At 52.2% G+C, this 14,032-nt stretch overlaps 1 protein-coding gene across 1 annotated transcript; it reads left to right on the top strand.

Moving 5' to 3' along the window:
- Positions 1 to 366: 366 nt before the first annotated feature.
- On the top strand, positions 367 to 4,143 carry ADRA2A (adrenoceptor alpha 2A). Its single transcript, XM_021666875.2, has one exon. The coding sequence runs from the start codon at positions 1,335 to 1,337 to the stop codon at positions 2,736 to 2,738; it is 1,404 nt and encodes a 467-aa protein (XP_021522550.2). The 5' UTR covers positions 367 to 1,334; the 3' UTR covers positions 2,739 to 4,143.
- Positions 4,144 to 14,032: the final 9,889 nt, after the last annotated feature.

Below are 14,032 nucleotides of genomic sequence, written 5' to 3'. Positions count from 1 at the left end.
TTTCCCTCCACTCTTTCTTCCCTTTTCTCCCAAGATCCAGCTCCTTGGGGGCACTCACCGGTGCCCGTTGTGTTCTGCTCCGCCGGCCCGGAGCTGCACCGCCAACTCCCAGCAGGGGCCGCTTCCCCGCCCTCCGCCACCCACCCCCTTTAAGCCTCTGGTTCAAGGTACCCGCCTCTCCAAAGGGTTCATCTCGCCTGAGGGCGACGCTCCCCGGGTCCCGTGTTGGGCGCGGGCGCTAGACTGGTGGAGGGGTGGTGCGAGGGGCGGGGGAGGGTCGGCTTCCCACGTGGGGGCTGACGCCGGCTGCTCAGCAACGCCGGCTTGATCCTGGGGCTATAAAACGTGTCCACCGTGAGCGCAGCGGAGCAGCAGCGGCCTCGGCTCCGTGCAGACGCCGAGCAGCCGGCGCGCCGCCGCCTGGCCACTCCAGCGCCTTCTTCCCCAGACTTGCGCTCCTGCCCCAACTCGCGCTGTCCTCGGACCCCGGCCCATCCAGCCGCTCTCGGCGCCCACCAAGCCGACGCCCAGGAGATCCCCTGCTAACGTCGCGGCTCCTGAAGAGCTGATAGTTCACCTGCCCCAGCCCGCCTGAGGACGGGGGTGCCTTCATGCGGCCCCCACACTCTTCACCCCGCCGCCGCCGCCGCCCCCGAGCTCCGCACAGTGCGCCCCAGCCGCAGCAGGGCGCACAACTTTGGAAGTCTCGCGGCGCTCCGAGAGGCGGCAGAGTCAGCACCTCAGCCCCGGGCCGGGCCCGGCCAGCACCGCAGCGTCTCGGGGGAGCCAGAGAGTCGGTAATCGCTTCGGGGATATAAGGAGACAGACATAGGACCCTGAGCTCGCATCAGCACCCCTCAGCTGCCTCCCGGGGTGGGGGCGGGCCCCGCACACGGTAAGACCTCTTGCTTTCGCTCAGGCTCAAGAGTCAAAATATAGATATGTATATGTATATGTATATTTAATTTCCTGTCATCCTTCCAAGTTATCAGGCCACCGATGATTTTTGTTCTCTCTTCTTGAAGAATAAATCTCTCTTTATCCATCGGCTCGCCCTACTCTCTCCCGCCGCTTAGAAATAAAACTTGGCTGTGTTAGGAGCTCGGAGCGAGAAGGCGCCCACCGAGAGCGTCCGAAGCGCGGGCCAGGCGCAGTTCGCGGGATCCGGGCCATGGGCCACTAGCGGTCCCCTAGCTTGGGCCCGGCCTCCCTGCGGCCCCCTCCCTATGTGAGCCGCGGCCAGGCGAGCGGGGCGCCGGAGGAAGAGGAGGACCCACGGGCGCCGGGCCGGAAGGCAGCTGGCAGCAGGCCCAGGCGAGCGGGCGCCCGCGTTCATGTTCCGCCAGGAGCAGCCGCTGTCCGAGGGCAGCTTTGCGCCCATGGGCTCCTTGCAGCCGGACGCCGGCAACGCGAGCTGGAACGGGACCGAGGCGCCGGGGGGCGGCACCCGGGCCACCCCTTACTCCCTGCAGGTGACGCTGACGCTGGTGTGCCTGGCCGGCCTGCTCATGCTGCTCACCGTGTTCGGCAACGTGCTAGTCATCATCGCCGTGTTCACGAGCCGCGCGCTCAAGGCGCCCCAAAACCTCTTCCTGGTGTCTCTGGCCTCGGCCGACATCCTGGTGGCCACGCTCGTCATCCCGTTCTCGCTGGCCAACGAGGTAATGGGCTACTGGTACTTCGGCAAGGCGTGGTGCGAGATTTACCTGGCGCTCGACGTGCTCTTCTGCACGTCGTCCATCGTGCACCTGTGCGCCATCAGCCTGGACCGCTACTGGTCCATCACGCAGGCCATCGAGTACAACCTGAAGCGCACGCCGCGCCGCATCAAGGCCATCATCATCACCGTGTGGGTCATCTCGGCCGTCATCTCCTTCCCGCCGCTCATCTCCATCGAGAAGAAGAAGGGTGGCGGCGACGGCCAGCAGCCGGCCGAGCCGCGCTGCGAGATCAACGACCAGAAGTGGTACGTCATCTCGTCGTGCATCGGCTCCTTCTTCGCGCCCTGCCTTATCATGATCCTGGTCTACGTGCGCATCTACCAGATCGCCAAGCGTCGCACCCGCGTGCCGCCCAGCCGCCGGGGTCCGGACGCCGCCACCGCCGCGCCGCCGGGGGGCGCCGAGCGCAGGCCCAACGGCCTGGGCCCCGAGCGCGGCGCGGGCCCGGCGGGCGGGGAGACCGAGCCGCTGCCCACCCAGCTCAACGGCGCTCCTGGCGAGCCCGCGCTGGCCGGGCCGCGCGACGCCGACGCGCTGGACCTGGAGGAGAGCTCGTCGTCGGACCACGCCGAGCGGCCCCCGGGGCCCCGCAGACACGAGCGCGGCCCCCGGGCCAAGGGCAAGGCCCGGGCGAGCCAGGTGAAGCCGGGGGACAGCCTGCCGCGGCGCGGGCCGGGGGCCACAGGGCTCGGAACGCCGGCAGCGGGGCCAGGGGAGGAGCGCGCCGGGGTCGCCAAGGCGTCGCGCTGGCGCGGGCGGCAGAACCGCGAGAAGCGCTTCACGTTCGTGTTGGCCGTGGTCATCGGCGTGTTCGTGGTGTGCTGGTTCCCCTTCTTCTTCACTTACACTCTCACGGCCGTCGGGTGCTCCGTGCCGCGCACGCTCTTCAAGTTCTTCTTCTGGTTCGGCTACTGCAACAGCTCGCTGAACCCGGTCATCTACACCATCTTCAACCACGACTTCCGCCGCGCCTTCAAAAAGATCCTCTGCCGGGGGGACAGGAAGCGGATCGTGTGAGCTTTCCGCGGGCGCTCGTGTAGATTCGTGCCGACCGCAGGCAGCGGGCATCGAGGGGTGCTTAGCCCCAGGACGCTCGGAAACCTGGGTCCTGCCTGCTCTGCGTTTCCTCGCCTGGGGTTGCTCTGCAGCCCCCTTCAGGTGGGCGTCTGCTGCTCCTACGAGGGAAGCATTCTTGCTGCCAGGCCCGTGCCCCTCCAGTTGTTGGTTTGGCCACTCCTGACCTGGAGGCAGCTTCCTGGTGGGCCACCCCTAATCGGTATTGCTTCCTAAAGGTATTTTCACCCTCTTTCCCTGGTACAGCGCTCTCAGCTCTTCAGAGCAAGCACTGGACTACAAGGGCATGGCTCACAAACGGTTAATGGATGGGCGTTACCTAGCCCTGGCTAATTCACCTTCCATCCCCAACTCTCTCTCTCTCTCTTTTTTAAAAATGCTCAGGGCAGCTCTGCCTGCCCTCCCCATCTCCCACTGTAAATATATACTATTTTTGATAGTACACATGGGGGCCCCATATCTCTTGGCCTTGGTTTTGATGTTGGAATCCTGGCCTTGGGAGATATGCCTTCCAGGCAGACACAGCTGTCTGGTTCAGGCCAAGCCCCTTTGCAATGCAAGCCCTTTCTGGTGTTATGATGTCCCTCTATGTCGTCCTTTTCACCAGCAACTGGTGACTGTCCCTTAGACATGGACCTGCTTTGAGATTTCCTGACAAGGAAAAGATTCATGTCCATTTTTTTTCCTGTGCCTAACAGCATAATTGCCTTTTCCTATGTAAATATTACGATGATGGACATAAGTAAATGAACCTTTCTGCCTCACATCAGCCCTTTGTATAAAGCCATTATTCTCTGATGCACTGTTTGCCCCAGTAACTCACTTTAAAACCTCTCTTTCCAGTGCTCCCTCTCTCCCTCCAGGGCCACCGCTTGAAAAAGAATATGTATGTTTCTGTCTTGTATGTATGTGTGCCCCTCCTGTCCCAAAAGTGCTGACTGTGGGGAAATCTTTTAGCTGCTGTTTTTAGATACCAAGGAGTGGAAATTATGTGGAAGAAGCAAACCTGATACAATTTGCCCAAGGTAAACAGTTTGAAAAGACAAATGGGCCTGCCAGGCTGTACAGTTCCTGCCCCAAGAGCTATTAGGTATCAAAGTGTTGTCCTTTACCCCCTCCCTGCTTTTCTGGTTGAGATCATGTCATTGATGAACTGCCAAAGTCAGGGGAGGAGGGCGGAGACCTGGTGTTTACATCTGCCTTTCTACGTGTTTTAGAGACAATTTAAGGCCTGCGCTCTTATTTCACTAAAGAAAAACTAATGTCAGCACATGTTGCTAATGACAGTGGATTTTTTTAAATAAAAAAGTTTACAGATCAAATGTGAAATAAATATGAATGAAGTGGCCCTCTTGTCTGTTATCTGAGTTTTCAAAAGCTTTAAGACTCTCAGAACATCTGATTTTATGGATTTTTAAAAAATAAAAAATACATGTACATGATAAAATTCTTTTAAACGTTTGATCAATAGCAAAGCTACCATTTACTAAGTGTTCCTGACGTGCTAGACACTGTGGTGGACCAGTTGTAGGCATTGCCTCGTTTACTTTTCTCAAGCACCCCTTGAGGTAAGTTTTACTATCCCCATTTTACAGGTGAAGCAACTGAGTCTCAGAGCAAGTGACTTGCTCAAGGTTAACAAGTGGTGGAAATGCATTGTACCCAGTTTTATCTGGTTCTAGGGTCTATACTCTTAACCCCAGGACCTTTCCAGAGTTTTGGCATTAACCCTTCTCAGAACCCTCCCAGTGGAGAGGTGTCTATGCAAAGTGTGCTATCTACACCAGGTGTGAGATATATCCCAAGTGTGTAATATACACCAGGTGTATACATACCCCAGTGTCTATATGCCCTAATGTGTCTATATACCTCAAAGTGTGTATCTACTCCAAAAAGTGCAGTATATGCCACACTTTAAGGTATGTGTATGGTACCTTAAAGCATGATAATATATGACAGGCAGTGTATACTCCATAGTGTGGTTATGCACAAAGTATGATCTAAACACCTGAATAGAACCGTATATCAATTGGTGGTTTGAATTATCTCCGGCTGAAGGGCACGCATCCTTCTTGTTGCATTGCTGGAAGATCAAAGTCTGCTCTGCTGTCTAGGAGGGCTTATGGTCCTCACACTGTGGTTATGGCACTTTGAAGGTGGAAGGGGCCTTAGAGATCCAGGAGTCCAACCCGTCATCTGACAGATGAAAAGGCAAATGCAGATTCAAGAGGGAGCGACTTGCTCAGGATCCCCCGGCGCTAGGTGACAGGGCTCTGGCTCCAGGCTGCCTGGGCTAGGAAGTAGCTGAGAGGTGTGCAGTAATAGTTCTGTGCATGTAATGTCAGATGCAGTACTGATGAAGAGCCACTCGGGGAGGAGGGGGGCTTGAGGGGCAAACACAAGTGCCAGGTTGTGGTTTTTGGAGGAGGCCAGACTTTGTGAGCCCAGCCCCCTGCAGTGTGTGCAGACCAGCTCTGGACCCCCCCCAGAAGCAGGTCCTCTGCACCCTCTGGGCATTACTTGCAGCATCTCCTCATCTTCCTTTGCTTATCTGGTGCAGGAGAGGGTGTCTGTATATGCAGCGGGGGGAGGATGGAGAGCCCTGAGAAATGATCTGGGCACTGAGAGGTCTGGGAGAGGGATGACCGTGGCTCTGAGGGGGTGACGAGGCGCTATCACCTGGATCCTCTGAGCCGGCAGACAGAAGGGTGGCCAGGTGCTGGGCTCCAGTGACCCTGGCTCAGAGGCTTCACAAACCAACCTCCTGGCCTGTGGCGCCAAGGCTGGCTCCCTGGTCTGCTTCTGTGGCCTGCTCCCCACCCCACCCTCTCCCCAGCCTCTCCTCTCCTTCCTCGCTCCAGGGCACCCATCGCCCCAAAGGCAAACAGTGCCAGACAATAGCCTACCTGGTGGGCCCCCAGGACCCAGGCTGTGTGTCCCAGCCGCAGGAGCAGATACAAACACTGCTTGCTGTTGACTCTGCTCTGTCCTGTCTGCTAGGGAAGTGTTTGCCTTGCCTCCACCCCCGGAGGCCCACTTCCCCAGGAAAGGGAGAAGCAGCATGGGCCATGGTGCTACACGGAGGGGCCTCTGGTGTCATGCTCCCTCCTCCTTGATACAGAAGCAGAGAAGCCTCAGAGATGGATGGAGCCTGCAGAAAGTGGGGGAGAGAGGGCTGGAGCCCAGCCCTGGGTAGGTTTCTGATTTCACAGTAGGAATCACTCTTTATTCATTTGCAAAGGACTCAAGCAACAGTCTGCCAAGGTGTGGGGTGGGGAGGGGAATTGAGGCAAAATAGCTCCTAAAGGGATCTTGGCTTAAAGAGCAGGAGATAAGACTCTAACCCCATAGCCTCCTGTCCATAGTATCTGTTCCTGAGTATCTGGGCCAAGAGGGTCTGTCTGCGTGGCAGAATCTCCTGTTTTATGTAACTTTGGCTGGGATATTGAAAGCCATTGGCTTTTGGGTCTGAAGTGTGTCTTGCTAGATTTACTCCTGCAAGTGCCCTGGGTTGGGGGAAGGGTAGTTCCTTCGTTGGAACCTGGGCACAAGCACGATCTCCTCCTCCCCAAGGCTTTGTTCAATTTCTTCTAGGCTAAAAGGCTGGGGAAGAGAATGATGAAAACATGGCTTGGGCTTTCCCCTGTCTATGAGTCCATAATCAAATCAGAGAGTTAGAGCCAGAAGCATCCTCATCAGTCCTTAACTCCTACCTTGTACTGGCAGATCAAGGGACCTGAGACCTAGTAAATCTGTTGGTTATGCAGCATTCCAGACTCTCTGTCTGATGCCGTATACACCCAACATGAATTCCATTTCGTTTTGGGAGTGGTGACTTGCTAATCAATCAACCCCAGAGGACCCCGTGTGCCTGCTTTGTGTCAAGCACCATGCTAGGTGCATGCACTGTGCAAAGCTCACCACTTGTCCCTGTGAAATGAGATTAGGGCCTGCCTCTGCCTTCTGGAAGCTTTGGAGCTACATGGGGAGACAGGATGTGCCTGTGAAAAGCACTAAATAGCCACACACAGTGACAGCGTGGCAGTGGGGGAGTGGATGCTGTGTGCCCACCAAGGGTAATGGGCATCTGTACTGTGAGTGAGCAGTGGGGGAGAGGTGGGTGTGGCTGGGAGCTCAGGGCATAGGATGTGGGAGTCGGGGTGCCCACACTTTGACTGAGAAGGCGAGGCCCACAAAAGAAGCTCTGGTCCTAGCAACTTCTTCTCTAAGTCCTGTGGGACCATTGCCAGGCCTGGGCAGTGGAACCTGGGCCCAGGTCAGACCTCAGCTTTGATCCAACCTTATACTTGGGGATGGCATGGCAAGGTCCTGTCCCCATTTGGGGACACCTATAAGGAAGTTTACCTCCTTGACTCAGTAGCATAATAGGATCCAGGTACCCAGGTCCAGAGCCTAGTGCCAGGCTAGCCCTTGGGCCTCTGCCCTGGGTCATGCCACCTCTCACAGTGGGCCTGAGAGTTCAGGGTACAGGAAGGGGCACCTTCCTCAGTAGAGGTAGTGCCCAAGGGGGAGGCCGTGTCAAGTCACGGGGCAAAATCACTAACACTCGGATTTGCTTTGGGAATAGCGTTGATCTCTTTGATTACCAGAAATCCTGGGGCTTCGAGTTGCTTAAATACAAAAAGAGAGAACATGACCTGTTGGAAAGAGCCTAGACTGAGCATTATGAGGCCTGGGTTCTAGGCCCAGTTTTGTCTTTTACCAGTGGTGTGATCTTGAGCAAATCCCTTTCTGAGTCCCTGCTTCTTCGTTTATGAAATGAAAGTGGTCGGTCTAATATTATTTAAAAGTGTGTTCTGTGCAGTTAATTCATCTACAAAATCTATATTATCTCCATTATCCATCGCTATTATCATTCTCTCTGCCTCTGCTGTCTATCATCTACATATCATCTATTCTGTCTGCCACCTGTCTGGGGAAGTGCCGGGGTAAGCAGTCTTCAATAGGAACCTCTCCTTCGGGATCTCTCAGGACTTTGATGTGCCTATGTGGTTTGTGATTGTCTGAGAGAGGATGACATGGTGTGCTATGTTTTCCAAACTCCCTGGACTGTGGAATTTCATGGTTTTTTTTACAGAGCATCTCAGTGAATCATGTTTGCTGGAACACTTGTTGGGTAATACTGGGTTAAGGGATCTCATGGGGCTTTTCTGCTGATCTGTTTTATGATTCTATGAAATGCTGGGTCTGCTCTCTCCTTCTGTCCAGGACATAGGTGAGGCACACTGGGCATGGCCAAGCCATGTGTTCTCTGTAGGGTCAGTTGGTCTAGGGGCCAGGGGCCAGGGGCCTCACTGAGGCTGGGGTAGAAGTGAGTGTTTGATGTGTTTTCCAAACATAGGCTAAGCCTACATCTATGTGTGTTTAACATGTGATTAAGTGTCTATGGGTGTGTGTATGTATCTGTGTGTGTGTAAACAGGTACAAATGGACACTGAGGACCACCTTGCTCGTCTGGGCCTGGTGTGGAAGCACCTGGGGTGTTGAGGGTATACATGTACAGACCAGGGGAAGAGGTCACAAAGGGAATTAAAGGGGAGTGTGGTGCATGTCGCTGGTTCTCATTTCAATTGGCCCCTCCCTGCCTGTGGGTCTGCTCCTCCGAGGTGGAATGCCACGCCCCTTCTAGGAGGAAGACGGGATGATGAGCATTCTGGAATGTGCACATTCTGGAGCAGCCAAAAAACACTACTTCTCCGGCAGGCACACTCTGTGGCTTCCAGACTGTCCTGTTCTCCATGAAAGGGGCAGTTTCTCTGACTACGGGAGACTCTGGAGGGGATGAGAGGCCAGGGTGAGAGGCTACTACTGTTCTCCCCAGCTTTTTCAAGGGCAGGGACTTGAGACCTCTTTAAAATCTGTACCTGAGAAAAACAAGATGGCATCCTGTGAAGGGGTGAGAGAAGGGGAATTGAAAATGGACTATTTGAAAGGTACAGGTAGGGTTAAGAGAAACCTACAAGGGCTGGGGAAGGACCCTGGGACTTGCACAGTGGGAAGCTGTCAGCACCTTCAGAAGGGGCCAGGGGAGGGAGGCACTAGCCACACTATTAGAACTGGGACTTTGGGGAAGGATGCCTGGCAGGCACTGCTGGCAGAGGACCCCTGCAACCATTGCTAAGCTGTGTCCGGACAGGGAGAGCAGGGAGAATCAGCACATTCTCCACTCTCACTCCTGCACCCTGATCTGCTGGTGGTTGCACTTAGCCGGAACTCAGCACAGAAGAAAGAGTAAGGGAGCAGCTCACAGGGCTCAGCCTTCTAGGGCCCAGCATGGACAAGGGCAGAAACTGTAGCCAGGGGTGGGGGCAAGCAGAGAATATCTAGTGTAGAACCCAAAGCCTGAGAAAGGCAGAGTAATAGCACTTTGGGGAACAGGCTGGAGGGAGGCCAGCTGCCTGCTTTCTGCAGTTTGTCCAAGGACCAGCTGCTTGGGTCACTGGGCATCTAGAAGAAAAGCACGGGTGCTCCTTCCTCCCTGACTAGGCAGATGCAAGGGTATGTGTGGTCAGATTGTGTGATCATGTGTGTGTGCACATGCGCGTGCGCGCACACACACACACACACACACTATCCTCTTCCCTGTCTTCCCTGTCACATGATCAGGTGAGAGAGAGAGTGAGAGAGAGCCCCAGGAACCCATGTGGCTGGCTCCTCTTGGCCCACAGTTCTCTGGGCAAACCCCATCCCATGTCTGTGGCTCAGACAGAGCTCAGAGCTGCCCAGCAGAGATGGCCACTGAGACTGAGGCTGGGGTGAGGGGAGATGAGGACTGGCCCAGGCAGATGATCTCACCTGTCCCCCGGTTACGCTGAGGAGTCTGCTGCTTTGTTCTCAACATGCTCCCTGGACACACTTGAGGGGTTGCTTTTTATGCCCTTGCCCTAGGGGAGGCACAGAGACATTTAATGAATGAATGATAGAGTCCTTCCTTCCTTTATGCATTCAACTATGTTTTGGAGCTGTCCCCAAGCTAATGTCACTAACATCACTCTATTTGTACTAGATGTTGGGGTAGAGTGGGGAACAAACTAATTAGGACCTTTACCCCACAGAGCTTCTTCTTTTGTGAGGGGACGGCTTCCTTTTGTGTTGGGGGAGAGCTTCTTCTTTTGTTAGGGGAGAGGTTTTTCTTTTGTCGGGGGAGAGCTTCTTCTTTTGTGGTGGGAGAGCTTCTTCTTTTGTGGGGGGACAACTTCTTTTGTGGGGGGAGAACTTCTTTTGTAGGGGGAGAACTTCTTTTGTGGTGGGGAGAGCTTCTTCTTTTGTGGGGGGAGAACTTTTGTTGGGGGAGAGCTTCTTCTTTTGTGGGGGGAGAGCTTTTGTGGGTGGAGAACTTCTTCTTTTGTGGGGGGACAACTTCTTTTGTGGGAGGAGAACTTCTTTTGTGGGGGGAGAACTTCTTTTGTTGGGGGAGAGCTTCTTCTTTTGTGGGGGGAGAGCTTCTTTTGTGGAGGGACAACTTCTTTTGTGGGAGGAGAACTTCTTTTGTCGGGGGGAGAGCTTCTTCTTTTGTGGGGGGAGAGCTTCTTTTGTGGAGGGACAACTTCTTTTGTAGGGGGAGAGCTTCTTTTGCAGGGAAGCTTCTTCCTTTGTGGGCTCTGGCAAGTGGTAAGCCTAGCAATGCTGGTGCCATGGGGAAAGCTGGCCCAGGAGAAGGCATTGGGGTGGGAGCCTGGAGAAGCGTGCAGCCAGATGAGAGATGAGAGATGGGCAGGAAGAGGTCCAGCTGCCATGAGGAGCTCTCAGCAGCGAACTCACTGCTCTTGGGTGGGTCTTTTCCTATGACCCTCCACATTTGCTTGTTTGTCTGAAACCTAATCCTTCCATTTTGAACACTTAATTGGAATGGAGCTGTCCCTCCCAGGAGTTCCCAGAGAGGGTGTCCAGGTCTTGGAGGGAATGTCTGGTATTCCTGACAAGGGCACTTTAAAGCTAAGACTTTGGAATCAGGAAGATCTGAATTAAAATCCTGGTTCCATCACGTAACTTCGATTTAACCTTGAACAGATGGCTAAGCCCCAGCTTCTCCACATGTAACTTGTAGAAAAAGTTGCCAGTGTTTTAGTGGTTTGCCAGGCCTGTGCTTGACATCAGGTAGAGGCTCAGTTGTGCTAACCTTTTCTCTCCAGTTTGGGAGCTGGGCGGCTCCTTTTGCCCCTGTAACTGCTCTGGGCTGAGCTGGGCTGGGCAGGGCAGTGTTTTAGGGTGATTTGTGGCAGAGATTTGACCTCTTAGGTCTTAGGTTTTTCTCTTTCCAGCCTGATGGAAGACCTTGTGTCTTCAATAGCACAGAGGTTGGGCCTGGAAGAACTCCAAGACCCATACGAGACCTGAAACAACCACGATGTGTTTCTAGACTTGAAACTGAGGTCTCCTGGTGCCAGGTTAGTGTCCTTGCAGCTTTGCTGCACCCCAGGTTGGTTTAACGATCTCCTGAACATAACTCTGCTTCAATTTGCCTGCATGTGGAATGCCACATACATGCTCCCTCTGCTGCCTCCCAAAATCATACCCAAACTTTAAAGCCAAGCTACATCACCACACATTAAAATGTTAATAGTGGAAAGAACCTGGGGTTTGGCATCAGTTATACAGAGCCTTAATCCTTGAGTTCCCCTGCCTACCTCCAAAGGTAGCAAATGCCCAATGGGGGTACATGGTGGAGGGCGCCATGCTGCTGCTAAGAGGAGCTACCTATGGGCTTGCCCCCCTCCCCTCCCATTCTTGAAAGTTCCAAGGGAGGGTCTTTTCTTCTCACTCAAATGAATTGGGGCCAGAGACTGGTATATTCACCAGTTCTTCTGTGCCCACTACTGGAGAGCTTTTGTTCAGAAGAGTTTCAGACCTAAACTGAAAGGGCTGGGAGTGGTGGCTCGTGCCTGTAATCCCAGCACTTTGGGAGGCTGAGGCTGGTGGATCATTTGAGACTGAGAGTTCAAGACGAGCCTGGCCAACGTGGTGAAACCCGGTTTCTACTAAAAATACAAAAGTTAGCTGGGTGTGGTGGTGCATGCCTGTAATCCCAGCTACTCGGGAGGCTGAGGCACAAGAATCGCTTGAACCCAGGAGGTGTAGGTTGCAGTGAGTGGAGACTGTGTCACTGCACTCCAGCCTGGGTGGTACAGGGAAACTCTGTCTCAAAAAAGAAAAAAGAAACTACATAAACCTAAAGGAAAACATGAGAAATGTAGATTTTCTGCTCTGGGAAAGGTTTCTCCCCTCTAAGCTCCCCCTAACTCATGAGTTCTCCCAAGCTCTCCAGCATGGGGCTAAGAAGAGCTTAGATTTTGGTGTTTGATGGACTGGGGTTTGCATCCTGGCCTAATAATCTCTGGCAGTCTGCGTGACCCTGAACAAGTTGTTCTTTTCCCTATGGCGTCAGGTAAAAATGGGTAAAGTATTACCTGTCTCAGGGGGCTGCTGTAGAACTAAATGAGGAGATGACTTTGCAGTAATAACTCAGCATGTGACATAGAGGATGGCTTTGGTCCTGTGAGCTGTAGGTCTGGGGGCAAGGCTGCCTCTGTGTAATCTCTGGACACTCTTCCAATTCCATCTCCAACACTTGCTTCCTGCTCCTCCAGCTTTGTGGAATGTGGCCTTCGGATCCATATTTCACTTCAGGGCTACACCAGGGTTCCCTGTCTTGGTCCCAGTGTAAGTCCTGAAAGGGCAGAGCAAATAGGAGGAAGTGAAGAGAACTAATTGCAGTAATTTCTTTACTGCTTTATGCTTTGGTTTACTCATACGTTAAAATAAATTTTTTTTTGATAAGAAACGCATCAATATAAGTGTTTAGAACAATGTCTGTGCAAAGTAATTGCTCGATAATGGCTAGCTCTTATTTACGTATTTATTTGGCACTTACTGTGAATTTGTCACTATGCTAAGTCCTGAGGATACAAAATGGGAAAGATCTAATTCCTGTCCTGAGTTTCATGTTGGCGATAAAGTAAACAACTATAGTAACTCACTGTGTTATAGACAATGGCAAGAAATTAGCAACAGTAGTTCTCACCAATAATAGGGCATTAACTCTGCAACATTTATTTTGTTTACATACTGGAATATTTTGTGTATTTAAGAAGAAAACAAATCTATGTAAAAACTGTTCATAATATAGATTTAAGAGAAAAAGACAGATGATAACCAAGAGAGTATGACCTCCTAGAAGTCGAAAACAGCAAAACAAAATTGGAAACTGTTAGCAGTTACCTTTGGTGGGCTGCAGTCAATTTTTTCCTAAAATTTTCTTCTTACATTTTTCTGTAACGATCATGTATAACTTTTGTAGCAAAATTGAAAGTTCTTTGAAAGCAAGAAGGAAACACTATAGTGTCTCCAGTGTGGAGGGAAGATACATTATTGTCTGTTGAAGATATGAAGGCTGGGATGAGAGAGGATGGACATATTCAATTCATAAAAATTTAAAAATAGATGTTGACAGCGGGGAAAAATCCCAGCCTCACCAAAAAGGAAATCAACAAGATGGGAAAAGACATTAGGTAGAAAATATTCAGAAAAATTTCCAATCCTGCACATTTAAGACTGATTCCTTATAATAAGAGGAGTTTGATATTGATGTTGATGGTTGGCACTTAGGGAAATAAATACGTCACCACTTGGTTAATGGAAAAACTTTCTAGCAACGAGGCCTGAGAACAACTGTGGGAGATCTCACAGAAGAAAATGCTGGAGACAATAAAATCACGTAAATACTAAAATCACAGTACAAAAGAGAAATCATAGAATGCAAGGCCAGGAAAGCCACAGCTGGGCTGGAGTTGGAAGGCAGGTGTCCGTTCAGACTGCTGCATGCTCGTGCTCTGCTGGATGCTAGTATTTTAAATAGCCCCCCTAGAAACATGTGTGTTCATACACACCTGGTGTGATATGTAAATTGGGCCTTATCTTCTGGAGAGAGATCTGGCAATATTGTAAGAAAAGCCATAACATTACGTACAATATTATTTTTCTCCACTGCCGCGCTCTTGAAAAACACTCATTAAAGAACTAATATTAAGAGAAAAAAGATGCCCACAGTAATGCTGTTTGTGTTAGCAAGCATTGAAAACTATGCAATGTCCACTCATAGTTTGAATCACTCACCACAACTCACTTGCCTTGTGCTGCCCTATCTCACTCTCAGTTGTCCTGACGACCAATGTGGTCACTTGCTCTCTCGGTTTCTAATTGGTTTGTATTTGGTACAT

This window comes from Aotus nancymaae, unplaced genomic scaffold (genome assembly GCF_030222135.1).
Source record: "Aotus nancymaae isolate 86718 unplaced genomic scaffold, 86718_ANA_hifiasm-v0.15.2.pri h1tg000010l, whole genome shotgun sequence".
In the NCBI taxonomy this organism is placed as follows: domain Eukaryota; kingdom Metazoa; phylum Chordata; class Mammalia; order Primates; family Aotidae; genus Aotus; species Aotus nancymaae.
The sequence above is the reverse complement of the archived record's forward strand: the minus strand, read 5'-3'. Positions and strand labels throughout refer to the sequence as shown.